General features: G+C 47.5%; 2 protein-coding genes across 14 annotated transcripts in view; both read left to right on the top strand.

The window, feature by feature from the left end:
• Positions 1-4,722, top strand: part of SYNJ1 (synaptojanin 1) — a 90,849-nt gene extending 86,127 nt beyond the window's left edge. For 8 of the 13 annotated variants that reach the window (XM_072806773.1, XM_072806777.1, XM_072806774.1 and 5 more), the window contains one exon: positions 1,682-4,722. In XM_072806773.1, coding sequence (XP_072662874.1) covers positions 1,682-2,485 — 804 coding nt within the window. In that variant the 3' untranslated portion in view covers positions 2,486-4,722. The remainder of the gene's footprint in view (positions 1-1,681) is intronic. The other 5 variants (XM_072806782.1, XM_072806781.1, XM_072806784.1 and 2 more) reach the window with 1 other exon arrangement.
• Positions 4,723-6,922: 2,200 nt separating this feature from the next.
• On the top strand, positions 6,923-16,052 carry CFAP298 (cilia and flagella associated protein 298). The gene is made up of 7 exons (XM_072806785.1): positions 6,923-7,625; positions 10,201-10,368; positions 11,564-11,631; positions 13,589-13,747; positions 14,454-14,585; positions 15,369-15,464; positions 15,749-16,052. The coding sequence occupies exons 1-7, from the start codon at positions 7,487-7,489 to the stop codon at positions 15,857-15,859; spliced, it is 873 nt and encodes a 290-aa protein (XP_072662886.1). The 5' UTR covers positions 6,923-7,486; the 3' UTR covers positions 15,860-16,052.
• Positions 16,053-22,234: the final 6,182 nt, after the last annotated feature.

Here is a 22,234-nt window from a genome sequence, read left to right as displayed (position 1 = left end):
TTTTGTACAAATTTATGGTCATATTCAATTGAAAAATATACTTGTTTATTCAATTATAAAGTATGTTCTAGGACAATTGAATAAAACAATCAGATACTTGAAAGTTACTCACTTAATGAAGTTATGCACCATTTCCTTGTACAAATGAACAGTTTTCCCTGTTAAAGTAGCAAGTTAATACTTGATAACATGCAAGTATGTCTTTAGGGGGGAGCTGCTGCTCTTTTTTTCAACACAGCTTATGAACATGTAGCTATTTTGCTTTAACAACTATGTGAATTAATTTTGGGTAGTGCTCCATTTGGTTACATTGTAGGTCTTGAGCTAAATTTCTCCCTCCCTGCCCTTTCCAACCCAAAATTAGTCTTATCTTTAAATTTGGCCTCAATATCCAAGTCATCTATTTAGTTTCAATAATTGTGTACAATTGCTGGGGTTTTTTAAATTGAAATGAAGCATATGAACTAATTTGCTCATAAAGCCAGCATCCTCTTTCCCATAAGAGAAGTTGGCTTTGCTCAGTCCCACAGCCACACTCCACTTCCAGCTGGCTCATCTATGGACTAGACCCTAAGTGCACACTTTTTTTAAAATTTTTATTTATTTATGATAGTCACAGAGAGAGAGAGAGAGAGAGGCAGAGACACAGGCAGAGGGAGAAGCAGGCTCCATGCACCGGGAGCCAGATGTGGGATTCGATCCCGGGTCTCCAGGATCGCGCCCTGGGCCAAAGGCAGGCGCCAAACCGCTGCACCACCCAGGGATCCCAGTGCACACTTTTTATGACCATAAAGTCCTTCAGAACACTCTCCTACGAGTTCACTGCCAACCCTGTCACATAGAAAGGACTGTCCCACTCATCTCTTAGAATTAATACACCAAATAGAAAATGGCTTTCCGCCCCCCACTCCGGGTTCAAACAATCATTGTGTATGATTATTAATAAGCATATCTGTTTAGAAACATTTTTTAACAAGATGGGAAGGTCAGTTAAAGAATATTGTCACATTATTCACAAAGTTCAGTCTATAAGGAGAACTTAAAAGGCAAAGAATGCTTTGAAAATTCATTTTTCCAAGTAGAAAAGGAAAAGATGCATTGTCTTTAGCTTATGAATACAAATATACTAATGAAATCTATTTTCATTCATAAAGTTGAATTTCCATAGTAACATTAACTTTAAATAAAAGTGTATTTAAAAGAAAAATGAAACCACATCATCATCATCATAGATGGGTGTTGGAAGTCTAATATATAAGTTTAGCATGAGTTCTGAGTATAGGTTTTTTTTAAGTTCATGCTAACATTTGATAGAATAGGGCATGAACAAAAGTCATTTGCTAATTCTGTAAAATTCTCCATTTTACCATATTAAAACTTGCATGAATGAAATGGGCTCTTTCTAATTTCTTTGGGATTTAAAAAATGTATTTAATAAAAGGGTTTATTTAGTAGGGAGTTTTTAAAGAGTAAGGTTTTAGTTGTTTTTCCTAAGCCACTAGAGTAACAAACTATACAAAGCTGCTTTTTACTTTCAAACTTGTATACTTGTCTCCCCCCAAAATGAAGAATAATTGAGATAGGAAGCATAGTGGGGGGTGTTAAAAGTAATATATTACCTTTTATTATTATTATTATTATTATTATTATTATTATTATTATTGAGTGCTCTCTTTTTCAGGTAAAAACAAATGGAATCTCTGCTGTCAGACTGGAATCACCATTAAAGAGTGACCCATTTGAAGATCTGTCATTTAATCTGCTTGCTGTATCAAAGGCTCAGTTATCTGTTCAAACATCATCTGTTCTAACTCCAAACCCAAAAGGGTTGATTCAGTTGCCTTCTGCAACACAAAGTAACATGAGTACTTTGAGTTCTGTAAGTTGCATGCCTCCAATTCCAGCCCGGAGTAAGTCCCAGGAAAATATGCGATGTTCTCCAAACCCATTTATTACGAGCTTGACCAGCACAAATCCTTTTACGGACAGGACTGCCGCTCCTGGAAACCCATTTAGAGCTGAGTCTCAAGAATCTGAGTTAAGTTCATGGCTTTCCAAAGAAGAGCCTGTTGCTAACAGTCCTTTCCCTTCTCTGAAGCCTCTTGGTTATAACAATAGCAAGCCTTCATCTTCATTTGATGGTTTTAAGGACAATTTTGATCTGCAGGGCCAGTCTATGGCAAAAGTCAGCAACCCAAAAGGATGGGTAACGTTCGAGGAAGAAGAGGACTTTGGTGTGAAAGGAAAGTCAAAGTCGTCTTGCTTAGACATACTGGGTCATCAGCCAAGTTCACTTTCTGGCTCCAGCATGACCTTTGATGATGACTGGAATAAAGGTACAGATGTTCCTCTCTGTGTGCAGCCATCAAGAAGACCACCTCCACCTCCTGTCACTCTGCTCCCATCTGGCACCACCCCTTCCGTAGCTCCTTTCACAACCTTGGCATCTAAGGCATCACCCACACTAGACTTCACAGAAAGATAAGTAACGCAGTAGAAAACTGTTGGTTTTTTAGGTTGGGCAGGTTAGAGCCAAAAAAATTGGGCATTAGTTATTCATAACGTGCAATAAGTAATTGTTAAGTGCACTGACGTTGTCATGAAATACCACTATTTAATGTGTACAGAGTTGGAATATGTGTATATTGGAAATAAGGAAAAACCCTTCTCATTATTAACTGGAGTTTTTGGTGTGTTTCTGTTTGGATAAGTCAGAGAGAGTAGTAGCCATAAACCGTGCTCAAAACTACTTGAGAAAATAGTCCTTATTCAGAAATTGGCAGTCTTCTCTGAAGAATCTCAAAAAGCCCAAATAATGTCCAGCTGACATTACTGCCGGCTCTTTTGTGCTTGTTAACAATTGGTGTTTCCAAGTATTTACCAAAGAGCTATCAAAGTTATACTGAAACAATTTTGGAAAGGCATGGCTTTAAAAAAAAAAAAAACGTGTGTGTACAGTGTGTACACACATACACGCATATATATATATACACATACACTTCCTACTTGTAAAACTCCTAAATTAAATTCTAGGATATAAGTCAGACAAAATTTTACCTAAAAGTTCTAACAGAGTTATCTTTTCAATATTTTCTTATTAAAGGGATGGCTATAATTGAAATCTGGACATTTTGTTAATTTTCTTTCCAAAACTAGAATCTCACCACAGACCAGATTTTCCTAGCATTCCATCCCCCTCCCCCAAACACATACATAATGCACATCTATGTTACTTTGCCCTCCAACACTTCCATATGCTTCTCTCTGGGAGGAGGTTCTTGAAGCTGGAAGCAGCCTATTGTGTGGACACTGTGATGTGGATGGACACTCCAGCCCTTACAAAAAAGCACTATGGCCTTATCTGTCAGGAAGGCACATACCTCTAAGTTCAAAGAGAAATATTAGAGCTAAATGTACTCCCCTCTCTCTGCACTAAAGTGTATGTTGCCCATTTCTACCGCACACTTGGTCTTTGCTGCTTCCACTCTAGAACTTCGTTAGCAGGGAAGGCAGCAATCCTCAGAATGCTTGGAATTGGGGATCTACTCAAGTGTGTGTGCTCTGTCCCTTTGAGAGGCTATGCAACACATCTGTGATGCTGCTTTACATATTTAGAGGCCGTCCCTCAAATCAGCTGTGGATTTTGTCTCCTGCACTGCCAATATGCAACTGATCCTGCTTTTGTTAATTTTATGAAGTTCACAGAATTTTTACACAATGTAGTATTTTGATATCATTAAATAATTCCAAACAGAAAACTCCTCGGGCAGTAGTTGTTTTGTTGTCGGTTTTAGTTAAAATCATCTTTACCCGTTAAGAGTTATATTAACGTTGCTTTTATAAAACGAATTGTATATGTCCACCTAAATTCTGTTGTCCACATTTAACCTTTAGAGATGTGCATTGGGAGAATATCAGAAAATAGAGTTCATGGCTAAGATTATGTAAAATGGAAAAGCACAGCAAACTGCATTGCACTTAAATACATAAAGCAAATCTAGTAGGAAAAAAGCACTTTTCTAAATGCTCAAATGTTATCAAAATACTATATTTATAGAAGTAATCCTCTCTGTTAACAGCCCAGATTTGCTGTTAGAAGTAACTCTTGTGAGTTTTATATTGTGCTTTTTGGGGGTTCTAATCATTTCAGCAGTAGTATATTTTAAACAGCAGTATTACTATAAGCAGTGTGCTTCAGAATGTGAATTAACTTGTTGAAACTGTGGCTTTAACATCTATGTGATTAGTGTATATGGTATTTGCTGTCCATTAGCAGAAGAATTCATTATAAACTTCACTAGTGCAGATTGCAGTTGTGTGAGCAATGTTTCCTATTGAATATAAACTACTGTCTAAAATATACATATCGTGCAGCAGCTCAGCCTTTATCAGGAAAATTATTTGGCAAGTTGCTGAAAGGGCACAGAGTTAGGAAAGTTAAAGGTATGCTGCAAATAACTAGCCATTATTCTGTGTTATTAAAATATTTACCAGCTCTGTTAAAAGCAGAGCAGAAATTAGACACTAAGGATCTCTTTGTGAATTCTTTGTTCTCTATAGTAGATTGCTGTTTATATGTAAGAATTTTATTGCTTATGTGGCATACAATATTTATAACTATATACTTTATAGAAGTACAGTATTAAAGTCAGTGGTATACAAACATTCTGTACATATCCTGTGAAATGTGCTGTCATATGAAATAAATATACCTGTCTTTACCGTGTTGACTGCTTTGCTCAAGAGGGAAGAATTTTTCTAAGCCATTTTCCTTGAACTTTTTTATATCCAAGTTTAATGATATCTGGGAATTAACTCATTGTCAAGTCAGGTGTTTTGATTCAAGACCTTGCTTCATCCATTTCACTTCTCTATATAATACTCTAAGATATTCTGAGACTACAAATCATCATTTAAGAAGTCCATGCATGTACTCTGTCAGGCCCTCATTCAAAGTCTTGTTGGCTTGAAAACAACACTGAAGGAGGAATGATGATTCTCTAACCCACAGCAAAATAAACAAGTGGGGGTAGAAAGGAAATAGGCTCAAGGACAGCCAGACATAGGACACTGACCTGAGGAACCCAAAGGCCAAGGCCAAGGCCAGTAGATCCCTTGAGTATTGCCTTTATGCAGCACTACATGATTGCTATTCAGAACAGAAACCTTGTTTTTTTTTTTAAAGACTTTATTTTAGAGGGAGAGCGTGAGTGGGGGAGGGGCAGAAGGAGAGGGAAACTCAAGCACAGTCCCTGCAGGGCTTGATCCCAAAACCCTCAGATCATGACCTGAGCCAAAACCAAGAGTCGGACACTTAACGAACTGAGCCACCCAGGCACCCCTAACCTTGATCCTTAAACCACTGGATTATGTTCATTAACCTCTAAGAAGTTATAGAGAATAATAGGCTTTTTAAAGGAACTTTGCATTTTAAGATGATTGAGATATCTATTTATCTATATATGCAGTTGTAAGAAATATTAGAGAGATTCCATGAACCCTTTACACAGTTCCCCACAGTGGTAATATTTTACAAAACTATAGTATAACCAGGATGTGAACATTGATGCAAAACATTCCCATCACTGGGAAAAGATCCTTGTGTTGCCCTTTTCCTGCTGCCTTCCCGTTGCATCCCATCTCCCCTCCCTTGTCCTTAGCCACCAATCTATTCTCCATTTCTATAATTCTGCCACTTGAAGAGCATTATATAGATGGAATCGTGGTAGATGACCTTTTGGGAGTGACTTTTTCTACTCAGCATAATTCCTTGGAGATTCATCTAGACTGCATGTGTCAATAGTACATTCCCTTTTTTTTTTTTAAGATTTTATTTATTTGAGAGCACAAGTAGAAGGAGAGAGAGAGAGAGAGAATCCCAAGCAGTCTCTGCGCTGAGTGGGAAGCTTGATTCCAGGACCCGGAGATACGACCTGAGCCAAAATCAACAGTCAGACCCTTAACCCACTGAGCCACCTACGTGCCCTTTGTCTATTCCTTTTTATTGCCAAGTGGTATCTCATGGTATGGATGTACCACGGCTGGTTTAACCATTCACCCACCCACTGAAGGCTATCTGGGTTGTTCCTGGTTTGGGACTGCTATAAATAAAGCGGCCAGGAACATTCTTGTACAGGTTTTTGGTGTGAACGTTAGTTCACTGTCAACCAGGTTTTGAGCAGTAGGCTTGATGGATACAGAATGGGACTCAGGATAAACAGGGGGATGACCTTATGGCCAGCAGTGAGGAGCTCAGATGCCGCAGCAGGCCCCCTTCCCCCTCTGGGGAGAGAGACCTTGGCCGTTGGTGCACGTCCCAGGACATGAAAACTCCTCTGCTCCCTGGGCTCCATACGCTGTCTGAGCAGCATCACTGTAGCCCTCTTCATGGGAGGCCCTGGGTCCACGGTCACACACCACCCGCGCGGCACGCCCCCCCCCCCCCCCCGGGATGAGGTGTCCACGGTGAGCGCCCAAGTCTCAGGAACACAAAGCAGCAGGTGCAAAGCAGCAGGTGCAACCTTCCAGTCCATTCCTATTCGGCAGCCCTGAAGGAGATAACCTTGCACCGTTATCAGGCTCGGTGCAAGCGTCCTCCCCGACGGGGCCCTCCATGTCTAAAGAGCCAGTCGCCCTATTTGGTTTCCTCTAGACTCCTGTGAGAATTGCCTTGTCCCCGTATTTTGTATTCTCTTTGTCACTTCCCCTGGACTGTGAGCTCCAGGACCGCAGCGACGCCTGGAACAGCGCCCGCTCAGTAGGAACCTGTCGGGCGACGGCTGGCTGACAGTCTGGGGACGGCCGCCGCGGCAGCAGCCGCCCGAGCCTCCCAGCACCGGGCCCCGAGACAGCCCCGGCCCAGGGCCGCCCCATACCCAGCAGCCCCCGCGCGCACTTCCCGAACTCCTCCAGCCCGGAAGCCGCGGGCAGCACTTCCGGAAGTGGTGGGGCGGACGGCGGAGGCGGTGCTGCGCGGACGGGGACGGGGCTCGCTGCGGCGCTCGGGGCCCGGAGGTGCTCACCGCCCCACTCACTCCCGACCTAGCAGCCTCCTCCCGTCGCAGCCAGCTCCCTGCGTGGAACCTCGGGCGGGACGTCCCGCGTCCCCCTCCGGCGGCTTGCGTTGTGTTGGGCGGTTGCCCAGACAACAGGCACTTCCGGAAGGGGGGCTCGGCGTCGAGCTGTGTGGATCGTTGCCAGGCAGCACCTGCTTCCGGGAGCGCGACGCCGGACCTCGCGCCCTGCGGCCTCCCCACCGTCGCTTCTGACTGGAGCCGGGGGCCTCTGTGTTTCTCTGTTGCTCCTGGCAACAGCCACTTCCGGGAGCGAGTGCGCCCCCCTCCCCCCCCCGCCGCGTCCCTCCAAGGCGGGCGCGCGAGCCCCGGGTTCCGGTCTCTAAGCAGCGGTTAGTCGGTGGTCGCGGGTCCCCCTCGGGTTACGGCCTCCCGGGCCTCCTCGCCGCCGCGGCGGGGTCTCCGGGGCCGCCATGGTTCTGCTGCACGTGAAACGGGGCGACGAGAGCCAGTTCCTGCTGCAGACGCCGGGGAGCACGAAGCTGGAGGAGATCACGGTGCGGGTGGCCCAGGTCTACAACGCGCGGCTCAAGGTGCAGCGCATCTGCTCAGGTGCGGCCCGGCGGCGCGACGCGGAGAGTGGGCGGCGGGGGGGGGCGGGCACAGGACCCCCGGGCCGGCGGGGCGGGCGGGGCGGCGGGGGCGGGGTGTCAGGTCTGCAAAGATTTGCAAAGACGTGCGGCTGGCGGGCTTGGAAAGGATCGCCGGGGTCCCCGCGAGGTGCCCGAGGAGGAGGCTGGGCAGAGCGCGTGCGCGGGACCTGCGCGGGCGGGCAGGGGCGGCGGCCCCCGGGCCTTTTCACCTGCGGCGCGCCTGCGCGTCTCAGTCCCTTAAGCGTCGGACTGGATCTCAGCTCAGGTCCTGACCTCGGGCTTGGAGTTCAAACCCTGCCCCGGGCTCCACGCTGGGTGTGGAGCCTACTTGAAAAAGCCTGAATGCACCGGGTTGAGACTTCAGTGGAGCACGCCCCCCCCCGCCCCCCCGCCGGGGGCGCGGGGGAAGCACCTCCCTGCAGGATGCTGCCCCCCAGGGTGGGAAGACCGGCCCAGGGCTTGGTGTTCCCTGCCCTTCTCCAGGAAACCCGAGCTTTTTTCTCATTATTACAGCATTTGGTCACTTCCGTCCATGATCTAGAGCAGCGCCGCCTGGAGACTTCCCCCCCCCCCCCCGAGGGGGGTGATCCCTACTTGTGTGTCCAGTAAAGGCACCCACTTGGCACGTGTGGCCGCCGAGCACGACCCCAGGAACTGCGTTTTTAATTGCATTTCTTTTTCATTTAGGTTTTATTTATTTGTTGGAGAGGGAGGGAGCGAGCAAGAGCAGGGGGTGCGGCGGAGGGAGAAGCCGACATGGGGCTCCATCCCAGGGCCCTGGGATCAGGACCTGAGCTGAAGGCAGATGCCCAGCTGACTGAGCCCCGATTTTTATTTTAATCTTTTTTTTTTTAAAGATTTTATTTATTTATTCATGAGAGACACAGATAGAGAGGGAGGCAGAGACCCAGGCAGAGGGAGAAGCAGGCTCCACGCCGGGAGCCCGACGCGGGACCCGACCCCGGGTCCCCAGGATCAAGCCCTGGGCTGCAGGCGGCGCTAAACCGCTGAGCCACCCGGGCTGCCCCGATTTTGACTTAAATAAAAGAGTTGAGTGCCGGCTGGTAGCTACCACAGTAGACAGCACAGTACTTGACAGGATGGTACACTCCAGATGTGATCTAGAATGTTACTGTTTCTAGAACTCTGTGATTTTTGTGCCCTGGAGAACTCCTTAAGGGTCTTGGTGTCTACCTTTAGGAGGCAGACACGTAGTTTCTTGGTGATATTTACTGATACCAAAACAAGCTCAATATTACATGTTTGTTTGTTTTTTCTTAAAGCATTTGGGGGAGAAAAGGGACTCCCAATTTCTTTTTCTATAAAATAATCAGTTAAAAACGTGCCAGATGTTAATTGTCATGTTAGTGACTCCTTCATGTGTTCTGCAGCCCCCATTGTCAACTGCGGTTCAGGCAGGCCCCAGTGCTATGCCTGCCACAGACCAGCCCCTTCCCCAGATACTTAGACTCTGGCGGGGAGAGAGACGGTAAAGACCCCGTGAAGTTAACACCGTTTGTTTTGTAGTACTGTATTATTACACGCCATCTGGTGTCCTCTACAGCACTGTGGGAAGACCTAGATCTGTGTGCTTTTCTACAGGAAGGAAGGAAGTGCACGCAATTTTGCAAGGTTAAAATGTGGATTAGGCGGTGCCCTGGTGGTGGCTCAGTCTATTAAGCATCTGCCTGCTGGCTCAGGTCACAATCTCAGGACCCTGGGATCAAGCTCTGCATCAGGTTCCCTGCTCAGCGGGGGACCCTGCTTTTCCCTCTCCCTCTGCCCCTGTTTGTGTGCTCTCTCACTTGCTTACTTTGTCTCTCAAATAAATATTTTTGAAAATAAAATGTGGATTAGTTTTGGGGTAAATATATATGGGATAGGAAAAGTATAAAGCCATGCTTTTGAATACTGAACATGATACTAGAAAACCAAAGTCTTGTCCCAGAGCCACTTTGGAAGGGCTGTGAACTGCCTTAAGTCCTCCCCACTAATCAGATTTACCCAAATTATTTTTTAAGTGTGTATATAAAATAGCAACGCTGAACAAGCAAGCCTCAGATGATAGAGGTGTAAATTAGGGGAGATGAGGATGTTGATGGTTTTTCTCCCAAAAACCTGCCTACCTCACACCTACCTCACAAGGTGAAATTAAATAAATCAGTGTGAACACACTTGGAAATTATAACGCCCTTTGTGGATGTGTGTTCAGAGTGTCGGTGAATTTTAATTTGTGCCTCCTGAATGCCAGGAAGTACAACCCAGCAGAGGATCAGAGCAAGGAACCTGCAGCCCTGCTGCCTGTGACCACAGTGAGCTCCTACATTCTCTGTCCTGCTGGTGACCTAGGACATAGCCATGACCATTTGTCAAAGGTCAAGGACAGGTCTGGCACAAACCAAGTGGTATCTAATGTTAAATAGGGAACCAATGGGCAAGACTGGTGACCTGTAGGGAGCTTACATTTCATTGGGGTACGAAGTGTTGTGATGATAATCATGATACATACTGTCTAACTTTTTCTTATTTTTAAGAAATGGAAGAATTAGCAGAACATGGCATATTTCTCCCTCCTAATATGCAAGGACTGACCGATGACCAGATTGAAGAACTGAAATTAAGGGACGAATGGGGTGAAAAGTGTGTACCCAGTGGGGGCTCAGTATTTAAAAAGGACAACATTGGCCGAAGAAATGGGCAAGGTAATCCAGCCTGCTGTTTCTGTGGGCACAACGTGCAAGCAGCTCTTTACATTGAAACACTGACCTCCGTTTTCTGTACAAACCTAGGAGATGCTGCTGCACTGGGTAGCTAAGCCCTTGTGGTGCAGTGCAAATCCAGAATGAATTGGGCGGGTAGAGGAAGCGTCTGTCTTCTTGCTTTTACTAAGACACTGCTAGCTTTTAAACCTGTTAGGTGAACCACTGGAAGCTACCATTATTGTAGGTAACAAATGGTGAAAATCAGCAGTTTCATGTGGTTCAACCTAATTGCCTTTGGGGGAAGTCATTGCAAATGTATTGAAGGTTCCGTTCTGTTTTGGTTTTGCAGATAACGGGGTTTATTTAGAGATTCCTTGAGAAAGAAGGAAATTAACGTGGCCACACGGGTCTCCCCTTGAATTGAAGGCATGCCTCTCCATGACGTAGAGCAGCTCAGTACCTGTCAGAGAATTCTGAAATTATTCCCCCTTTAGTGTGTGCTTGGTCATGTGGAATTTCAAGGAGGAAAGATGGTAACCCGTTCTGATAGCTTATCCCTTTCAACCTGTGAGAAAGCTCCATTTAGAAGACTAATTAATCACTGAGCAAACACTTAAGTATCTGCGGTGCTCCTAAAACACTGTTAGGAGCCAAAGAAATAGAGAAGTGTCCCTACAAGGACTTTACACCCTCAAAAAATACTTTTGCAAAAAAATTTTGAAGATAATAGCAATTGTATTATTTCCGTTGAGTTTTAGCCTGGAAAATGGTTGGCTGTCTTCCACGTCTTTTTGTATATAGGCTCCTTGTCAGTTTGGAGAGATTCTTTGCTTTATAGAAGAAATTGCATCAGTGAGAAAAATAATAGTGATAGTGTCTCAGAAGAATCAGTTAATATGGTTTGTGGTTCACCTTTAAACCAGTATTGTCTTATATTAGCCATTTCTACTCTAACAGGGCTTTAGGTTTCTAGCATTTGCACTGCCTGATTAGCACTTTTATTCATTAAGAAGTTAAACTTCGAGGTAGTCTTACCTGACTTCTCACAGTCCACTTTCGCGTGTCCCTCACCTGAATTCCACACAGGTCCTTCTCTCATCTCCCTGCTCCCTGACTCAGCCAGGAGGGATTAGGATACTAAGAATCGTTTTAAAGTTGGCCATTTCTCTTCCTCTTCCCTGTTTTATTTTCACAGCTCCAAATGAAAAAATGAAGCAAATTTTAAAGAAGACTATAGAAGAGGCCAAAGCAATAATATCGAAGGTTAGCTTTTTAAATGATGCCCTAAAGCCTGTCGTTTGAAACAGACTCTACTCCTGGCTTCCAGAGTTCTCCTCGGACCGGCCTTTGATTTCTGTTAAGCCTTCCAGAGGCAAGGGAGACCGGCATGCCTGGGGTGGCCCCTCGCTTTGTCTTCCCACGATGATGACACTGATGATGCCTTTGAGCACATTGAGGATCCTCCTATCCTTTCCCTCCCAGCTCCCCTGGGTGTCCTTGCTCTTGCCTTGTACATTTAGTATTTAGGAGACACAGAACTTTCTCCTTGGTCCTCCTCTCCCTCCTCTCTACTCTTCTCAGTGTTTTCCCTCCTCTGCCAGATGCATGCTTACCTCTGCGGTAACTCAGATCTGCCTCCTCCCCTGACTCCTTCCTTCCTTTGCACCTGAGTTTCCACCTGGTTCCTAAGTGGTTCTCCCTGAAAGCCCGCCAGCCGGGACTTCAATCTCAGCTCTCCTAGACTGGACAGCTCATTGATTTTCTTGCTCATCCCCGTGTTCTGGACCCGGGAAGAAGCACTTCCCGCAGATTTCCCCCTGGTGGCAGCAGAGCCCCCGGTGCCTCAGCGTGGGTCCCTTGAGGATGCCTGTCCGACCCAGTTCCTTGTCCCTCACCTCAGCCAGTTTTATTGCAGGCCTTTCAGGCACCAGCAAGGTGGCCTGAGTTCAAGTTTGACACTAACTACTGGGATCAGCTCGGATCCCACAAGTGGTAGGACGAGGCCCCAGAAGGACCCCCACACACACACTTAGTTCAGGCGCCAGGTAGCCCACACTGCTTCCGAATTGGCCCTAAATGTGGAATGTGGATGTTCCCACGACCCCCGCTCTACATGCACCAATCTGCTGGAACAACTCACAGAACACACTGCAAGTGCAGTACTTACTAGTATAGTTTTGTATCAAGGGTACAACTCAGAAACCGCCAGGTGGAAGAGATACTTAAGGCAAAGTCTGGGGGGGTTGGGGGCTTGCAGAGCTTCCCCACCCTCTCCTTCAAATATCAGTGTGTTCTCCAACCAGGGAGCTCTACTGAGCTTCAATACCCAGAATTTTTATCAGACTTTCATTACATGGGCAAATTATTGGCCAGTGATTTAAGTCCTCTCCAGCTCTCCCCTCCCCCAAGGGGCGGGTAGTAGTGATGGGGGTTGGATATGGAAGTTCTAACCTAACCCTCTAATCCCAGCTTGGTCTCCCCCAAGTGGCCAGTGGCCAGCCTTTCCCTCTAGCCCCCCCCCACCTCATTAGCATAAACTCTGGTGCCTCCAAAGGGACTCATTATGAATAACAACAGACATTCCTACCACTCAGGAAATCCCTGGGGATTTTGAAGCCCCTGTGCCAAGAACAGGGCCAGAGAGCAGATGTATCCTCCACTGTATCCTCTCCTGAGCTCTGCTGAGCCTGCCACCTGCCCTCCCTGAACCAGGGCATTCTTCACCCAAGATGAGGTTAGGCTCCCGGTGCCCCCCTCCTTCCCAGGAGAGGCACTCTGGCCTGCATGGCCCTTCCGGCCTGAGCCCCAGCTCCCTGGCCAACACTGGCTGTCCCGTCCCTCCACCCCCTGCAGACAGCCCACTGCTCTCCACTGCTTCCTTCTGCTTCTGCTGGGCCCGCAGCACCCCGTTCAGTTCCCGTCTTCACCCCGTCACTCACCCCTCCTGCTCCTGTGCCGCCTCCTTTCAAGGTGCTGCCTGACTTTCAGTGTGTACTGCTGAGTGTCCTGAGCCCCACTCAGAGTCAGCTTTATGGTCTAGGCCATGGTGGTTGCATGGAAGCCCCAGACTTAGACGGAGTGGCTTTGGTAGCGAGCACTGTTGGAGTCCTTATTGTCACGCTGGCAGTACCTGGCAAGAGTCTCCTAAAAGAGCTTGTTAAATATTTACTGAATGGATTAGCCGCCTTGTGAACAATGAGGCCTGTCCTTGTCCTTTCAGAAACAAGTGGAAGCTGGAGTCTGCGTTACCATAGAGATGGTGGAAGCTGCCCTGGACCAGCTGCGAGGTGCTGTGATGATTGTTTACCCCATGGGGCTGCCTCCCTATGATCCCATCCGGAAGGAATTTGAAAATAAAGAAGACTTGTCTGGAACTCAGGTATGTGGCTCGTGGGCATTCTGTGAGGTGCATCACCGCCCATTTGACCCCTCTGGGTATAGCATTCTGCTCTGTATGCAGCTCCCCCCCCCTGCTGCGGTTTACCTTTTGCTTCATGTTATTTTCTTGTTTTTCTCATTTATTTCTTAACCTACTGGGCAGTATCCGTGGCTCTGAGCCACCTTAAACAGGTGGCATATGCAGAAGCACAAAAACAGCCTCATTATGCCTGTATTTAAAACCCAGCAGGATTCCAATGTTCCTTCTTGGCAGTATCCTAAAAATCCATCCACAGAGAAGGGTGCAGATGAGCTCAGATACTCTCCCCTTCCTAGAACCAGAAGTTAACTGAGTCAGGGAGTGAGTTGGCATCAAAATGAGCAACGGCAAGGGCACCTGGAGGGCTCAGTTGGTTAAATGTCTGACTCTTGATTTCAACTCAGGTCATGATCTCAGGGTTGTGAGATTGACAACTGAGTCTGCTTGGGATTCTCTCTCTCCCCCTCTTAAAAAAAAAAAAAAAAGGGCAGTCTGACTTGGTGGAGGGGTTGGTTCTTCCTGTGTGGGGAGTGGGACGTGAAGGGTGGAAATGCCAGCCCCACACTGGCAGGGAGCACCAGCCAGGCTGCGCACACATCAGGGGTGGGATCACACACTTGGGGCGGTGTCCTGATAAACCTTAAAGCCGGTTCTTGCTGTGCCCCAGGCAGGACTGAATGTCATTCGTGAATCAGAGGCCCAACTGTGGTGGGTGGCCAAGGAGCTAAGGAGAACAAAGACGCTTTCCGACTATGTGGGCAAAAATGAAAAAACCAAAATTATCGTCAAGATTCAGCAAGTAAGTACTTGTGCTTTAACATGTCACAACTTTTTACTAATTATTTTCCAACTGATAAACATGTTGAATAAGTCTGACTTTACCTCCTAGTTGCAAATACTTGAATCCCACTAGTCCAGGCTTAAAGTCAGACTCTTTGTGCACCAGCGAAAACTGCAAGAATCTGTGGATGGATTATTGATTGACACTGTCTGGAGTTTGTTTTGTTTTAACGGGGGGTGGGGGAGGGGAGTAGATAAGCCTTGTTGACTTCAACTGTAGAAATGGGCTATAAGTAACTAAAAATATTTCCTCAATCAAGTGGAGGCCAAGATGAAGTTCTCCAGCTGGGGACACTGTCAGTTTCTTGAAATGAAAACTAGAGCCTAGAGGACTGATTTCAAGTTTTCAAAGTACTGATACTCTGTGAACGGGAGCATTTACGGATGTAGGTAGCCTAGAGCTGTATCTCCACAAGGCTGCTTTGGTCACATGCTGTCATGAATCATTTTTCTATGATTTGGGGGAAACGGGATCCTCCATGATCTCCCTCCGTTCCCCACTGGACCTGCAGTGGCTGCCTGGGGAATGGCCACGGCACACAGCACTGCCCGGCCTCTGGTCTCCGTCTACCATGAGGGCCCAGGGCGAGGGGCTGCTGGAGTCCAGACCTTCCCGTGCCGATCAGCATGGATCACCGTGTAGCAGTCGGCGAAGGCAGTCGTAAAACATTCTCTGTGACCTCCTGGATTGCCCCTGTGAGAATGCTGTAATCCACAGTCTGCTCCACCCTCCTCTTTTCAGAGAGGACAAGGAGCTCCAGCCCGAGAACCAGTGATCAGCAGTGAGGAGCAGAAACAGCTGATGCTGTACTATCAGAGAAGACAAGAGGAGCTCAAGGTATCGGGTTGGCAGAAGGTTTTCAGCGGAGCTGGCGCCAGGGGCATTCACCCCCTGGCCTTACCCAAGTGCAGGATGTGGGGAGGGGGCACTGCTACAGCTCCCAGCTCTCCAGGACCGTGGGGACCCCACCTGGCAGCATCCCACCTGCATCCGAGTCTGGGAGCGCCCTTCTGGGCAGGCGGGGAGTGGGAGTTTCGACACAGGTTCTTTCCTCAGCCTGTGTTTATGTTGCAAAACACTTTGCAGAAATGCCTTCCTGAGTAAAACATATTTATTTCTAGAAATTGGAAGAAAATGACGATGACTCCTGTTTAAATTCTCCGTGGGCAGATAACACTGCTTTGAAAAGACATTTCCACGGAGTAAAAGACATCAAGTGGAGGCCAAGATGAAGTTCTCCAGCTGACGACGCTGTCAGAAATACTAGCTCACCTTTCATTTGAGCAAAATAATACAAACTTAAAAAAATAATAATAGTAATGGTAGTAAGGTGTTGAATTTCTAGTTTTCTTAATTTTTCTTTCAGTTTGAATGTTTAAAAATTATTCAACGTTTCAGAACTTAATAAATACATCCTCAGAAGAATCAGCCTCAATTATTTTTATTTCAAACCAACCATTTAGTATCTGAGGTTTTTCTTTGACTGAGTCCTAAGGATGTAATGACAAACATTTTTGGGTTTCGGACTTATTTGTTTTATATTCTCACCACCACTGCCTTGGGGAGGAGATGGAGTTCCTCTTCTCCCTGCGAGCCCTGCGTGCGCCGCGGAGCTTGGCCGGCAGTGGCCACTAGAGGCCGCCCGCCACCTGCCGCTCGCTGCTCTGGGCCGACCTGTGGGACCCGCAGCCCGGATCCATCCACCGTGTCTGTGATTTGACTGAGAGTGTAAGTCACCAGGCATCGCCCAGCCTCCAAGGTAAAGCTCGCCTCCTGGCTGACACCTGACTGGCCTTGCTTTCCAGGTGTACAGGCTACACCCATGATGGAAACCAGGTAACAAGCTTGTCTGACCTGGAAACAAGTTCTGGCATTGCTGGGTTTTTCCTGAAAACGAATGCAAACCCCGTAACAGATGCTTGTCCCTTGTGGCCTCAGCCTGCAGCTCTCCATGGGCAAGACTTCCCCTGAGGCTGACAGTGGCGTTGGGGTCGGTGACCACCCATCCTGATGGGTTTTCTAGGATACCTTTGATTTTATTTTTTTTTAATCCTTTTTTTTTTTTTTTTTTTTATTCATGAGAGAGACAGAGAGAGAAAGCAAGAGTGGCAGAGACACAGGCAGAGGGAGAGCAGGCTCCGTGCAGGGAGCCCGATGCGGGACTCGATCCCTGGTCTCCAGGATCAGGCCCAGGGCTAAAGGCGGTGCTAAACTGCTGAGCCACCCGGGCTGCCCAACACACCTTTGATTTTAAACCCCGACCCATCATCCCCACAGACCCTGAGACTTGAGTTCAGTTCATCTCTGGGACTGCCTGGGCAGCCAGGGTGGCCTAGAAATCCTGTCCTGCTTAGCTTTGGGTCTGTAGGATACCGTTCCCCTAGTTGGAGGACTTGCAGTGTGCTCACCATGAGGAATTGTGAAGTGACAGGGACTTCCCCTGCTCTGGCCCTCCTGTGCCCACCGTTCCTCTTCCTCCCCCTCGGCCACAGAGATGGGGCTGAGATGGCAAGGGGGGTGGCGAGCGGAGAGGATATGCTTTATACCTGCTGAGGGGCAGGCTTCTGGGGGGCAGGGGAGAGCAGGGCTAGTCACTTCCCCCTCTGCCCATCTCCAGCAGCAAGATTCTCCAAGACGCTGCCCCCACCTCAAGGCAAGGATCGGGTCCTTGGCAGAGACTAGCTTCCCAAGAGCAGAAAGGACCTCAAGCATCTATCCAGGTTCTTCTCCCAAAATGTTCAGCCTCCCCACCATTTCCAGTTACTTAGAGCTGCTGCCCCCAAGCTGGCTCCTGAGGTTCCTTCTGTTCCCAAAGCAAAGTTTCCTAAAGTGGGTTGTAGCCCACCCTAAGTCTTGATTGCACCTCACTCTTCTGTTTGTCAAATTTCATAAAATCAAATCTGTATCTTCTTCCTTTTGACTTTGATTATAATTTTGAGCGTCTCCATGAAGAGTTTTTGTATTGGATGACGTGAAGTTTGCAATGAGATCTTATGATTTTATTTGAGGAGCATCCTGCCTTTGACAATGTATGGCTCATGTGCTTTGCATCGGTGCCAGACTTGCAAAAAAATGTTAGCAAGCCACACAATCATACTAGATCTTTCCAAGAACTACTGTTCTACATCATTAGGAATTCTTATTGACTCGATGGGATATAAATGCTTTAGTGGCCATGATAGTTACTCTATGGCTTCACATAATCCAAAGTTATTAGCCAAAGAGTCACTCACTTCGGGGTATAGAAATCACTAGACTTCTACATCACACTACACTTCTGTGTTGGATACTCATGTTAAAAAGAACACTCCTCTCTGCCCTTCGCTGCTTCAATAGCTCCAGGCTCTCTATTCAGACAGAGCAGCCCCTTGGCAGCTGTCCATAAAGCAAGGGGGCTGGCGGTCACTGGTGCCCACTCTGTGCCCACCGTGTTGATGTGGAGTCAGTCACTGTGCATCACCCACCGTGGAGGCTGGCGGTCATCTGAGACAGCGACCTGAGTCCTCCTTGGTCACGTTCCTAGTGAGGGCAGAGCCGAGGGGTCATACTCAGGACTTGCTCAGGAATCAGTTTATCAGCAAGTCACCTGGCCAGACAGGAGGTTACAGACCACCCTACAAACTCAATCTTGCTATTACCTTTTTTTTTTTTAACCCATCTTCAGACCAGTATCCAAAGGAAACCAAGTGCCTATTGACTGCAATGCTAAGCTGGGCCCATAATTTTGTCCTTTTACGTAACTTGTGTTCTTATATGGTTATTTCGTGGAGACCAGGAATGCTAGTAATAAAATTTGACACCACCTAAAAACCCTTTGGACTAGCAAACTGAAACCCTGGGCAGTATTTCTGTCACAGGATTACTGCGTTCCTTGACAACTGCTCTGCAAAGAATGTGCCATCAAGCTTGAAATTAACAGCCACATGCTTAGAGCACAGCGGCCTCGCACACTGTGGAGGTCCCCTGCAAAGCCTCCAAAACTGCCCCCACCACGCTGTGATGGCCAGGAGGTCCCTGGGGTCATCACTCCTTGTTGCAGAAAGCTCTACTGGCCTGAGTTCAAGGAGAGAGATGGTGGGACTTCCAGTAGAAGTCCAGTACGAGACGTCACGGTAATGGTAGCCGCCGCTGGCACCCTACTGTTTCCCAGATGCCTACACTAAGTGCTTCACGTACATTTTCTCATTTATACCTCACAACAGCCACATTAGGAAGAAACCAGGATGGTTGTCATTTCACAAACAAGGAAACCAAGGCCCAGGAAGGTTCATTGGCCCAAGATGAAGGATCTAAAACCCCACCTGCTTGTCCCAGAGTCTGTGTTAGCTCTAACGGGAAGCTTCTATTGACACCTGAAACCAGGGGCTAGTGAGCAGCAGGCCGGGGGCATCCAGGGAACACACATCTGTGCGGGACCTAGCCGAGGGGCCCTCCTGATTGGACACAGGGCAACCTGCAATTATTTTCATGCCTCAGGCAACAGTTGGGGGACTGTGGGTCCTGAGACTGCTCTGGTTCACCTGTCACTTAAGAGGAGAGATGCCCACACCCACCCTTGATCAAAATGGTATAAGCAAAACAGAAGCTGGACTCCACTCGGAAAACCGCCGCCCCAAACGAAAGGAAGAGTGAGGGGTTATGTCCTGGCTGGAAGACAGACTGCGCACAGGACTCTGGGTCACACCAGAGTGGTGCAGAGGCCAGCGATGAACAGATTCCCACGGGCCAAGTCCTGGCCCATCATTGCTTTGAATAGATTGAAGTCTGTTCATTCAGACCAAGCAACCAACAGCCACGTCTGTCTTGCTGTTTCCACCACAAGGCAGGATCATCCTGAAACACAAAATGAAAGCACCCAAGAAACCCATACCAGTTTTGTCACCCGAGTCCCCGATCCCATGGCTGGCTATGTTGGCTCATGGAGAGGCCCACATGCCCTGGGCGCCCCAGCGGCCGTCAGCGCCAGGCTGATGAAGGTGAGAACACACCCGAGCCCTTCGTTCTGTCCCTCCATCTGCATCTTCCTGAAATAAGACGAGGCCATGTATGAGCGACACGGATGACATGATCATGGTGCAGTAAATGTCCACAGGCCTCCTGGACTCCCTGGCTGCTTATCGCCCCTCCCACCCCAACCCTCCACCCCCCCCCAACACTGGGCAGACACAATAGCAGCATTATTCATTCTTGTGGCTTCTCATTTCTTGTTATCCCATTTGCATTGTGCTGGAATGGATCCCATAGGCTCAGGGCAATTTGGGTTTTAGCGATAAATTTGCAAACTACAAAATGCACTCAGCTCTTTCGATCTGATCTGATTCTTTCGATCTGATCCGAATCCGGTGGTATGACTAAATCACTTATGCTGTAAAGTAAAAGAAATGGAAATAAAACAACTAAGGGCATTGATATGCAAAGCAAAGCCGCAAACCGGAGAGCTGCTTTGAGTTTAACTACTAGACCTTCACAAAATGAACTCCGCTCACATGAACACACGTCCACCTTTTCTGGCAACTGTTTCCGGGGCCGGAAAACTCTTGGCATTTCTAGAGGCAATTTACACTGAGCTGATGAAAGAGCTCTCGAGCGGGGATAGCTCTTGATTTTGCCTGGGAAGTAAATATGATTTACGTGATTGAATATAGGATTTTAATAGCTTTATGCTATAGGGACCCCCTGATTGGTGGACATCTATAGAAGAGAAATGTCACGAATTGATTAGCAAAAATTATTTGGCCTGTGAAAATTTCACCCAAGCTGTCTACATTGGAAGATTGGCCTTGAGCTGAGATGGAGGAAAAGGATAGGAAACCTACCTGGCTTAACAAACAACTTGCTTGGGGTAAAAAACAGAATTTTTAGGGTGTGTGTATCCCCTGTCCTTGTTGAAACACTTAAAAATCTAAGACTGAGAAAGTGTCAGACATTTTTCTTTCTTTCAAAGTGGACTACATTTCCGAAATGCCATTGTCAAAATATAATTTCAAAATTAAGCAAATTATATTCTCTGTAATTTGTAAAATCATAAATTGTATTAGGATGATGACATGTACATGATTTGTAAAACTATGAATTTTATATATGTATTTTTTAAAGTAAAACCTTCAGGTAAGGGGGACGCCTGGCTGGCTCAGTTGGGAGAGCATGTGATGCTTGATCTCATGGTCCTGAGTTTGAGCCCCACATTGGGTGTGGAGCCTACTTAAAAAATCTAGGGAGCATTTCTTTAAAAGAGAGGCTGCCTTGAATTTTCCAGAAAGAGGAAACCTCTGCTGAAACCATTGAACTGTGTCACCAAAACACCTTCCTAGGAGCCCCACATTTAGCTCAGGCCCTCGGTGCTCCCACAGCTACCTGAGAAGGTGACGTCCATGAGGCTGACAGCGAAGCGAGCCTGCGAGTTTTCACTCGGGAGCCACCAGAGTTACAAAGGCAGCCTGTAAGTATATTTTTAAAATTATAAACTTAAATACTTCTCGTTTATAATATTTTTCTCAGTTGAGGCATCAGCTACGTAACACAACCCTCCGATTGTCACCTAACTTCCCCAGCCCAAGTGAGGCTGAGAAGTGGCTTCTGTCCCCTCTCCCAATGTCCCTGCACTTGGCCTGCTACACTTTCCCATCCTCCCTCCAGGCTGCTAGTCATTGTAGTCCCCTTAAACGGCTGTCACCCTGGACGGACGGGGAGCTCTGGAGGCAGGGCACTGTCTTAAGATTTAGTTCTTTTCCCTCAGAAGCAAGTATTGTGACACTTGAAGACAAAGCTGATGTCAGGACCAGTGAAAGGACGGTGCCTTCTCTCCTCATCCAGGGGCTGCTTTGCCTTTACCCTTAGGGATAAAGGGAGCAATGGGGCTAGGAGGGGGGAGAGAGATGTGAATTCTCCACAAGGTCATGCTCCAAGGTCAGTGACGGTCCACAGTCAGCACCTGCCGGGGTCAGGGATGCTCTTGCTTCCACAGGCTGTGGCTGAGGTGGGATTTCCTGGTGCAGGGTGGAGTGTGGGTCACTCTGTGCCTAGTAGAGCGCTGTTTTCTGGCCCACCGTGTGTGCCATTGTCACAACCCGATTTGGAGGCCTGCAGACTTCCTCAGGGAAGGTCAGTCTCAAAGCCTTCTTGATTGGGGAAGTGGTCACACGATCATAACTGCATTTTAGAGGAGGAATCGTTGGCAGAGTCCAGGAAATCCTATTACTACACAGAGCACACCTTAAGAGATCAGCTAACTTAAAAAAAGCAGCATCCTAGTGAATCCATGCCACCCAACACAGCTCCAAATGGGGCAGGGTCTTCCTGTCCTTGGAGGCTTCCATCCGGTTTTGTGTGTCTGAAAAGGGCCACAGAAATTCTACCAAACAGAAAAGCTACCAAACCTTCGTGCAAAAATGGCAAGTAGGAAAAGAGAAGTGTCTCTGAGAAGCTTCTGGTGGGGCGTGTGAAGCCGGATGGGTAGACGCCCACACTACCCCCCCCCTCAGGACTGTATCTCCCAAATGCGGGATGGAGCACCCTCCCCTTGAGAGAGTTTGGGGTCCTAGAGCCCCCTTTTGGCCTCACAACAGCCAGTGTGCTGCATGATAATTGTTCCTTTAGGCCTTTCCTCA

The sequence above is a fragment of the Canis lupus genome, chromosome 30 (assembly GCF_048164855.1).
Source record: "Canis lupus baileyi chromosome 30, mCanLup2.hap1, whole genome shotgun sequence".
Lineage (NCBI taxonomy): Eukaryota > Metazoa > Chordata > Mammalia > Carnivora > Canidae > Canis > Canis lupus.
The sequence above is the reverse complement of the archived record's forward strand: the minus strand, read 5'-3'. Positions and strand labels throughout refer to the sequence as shown.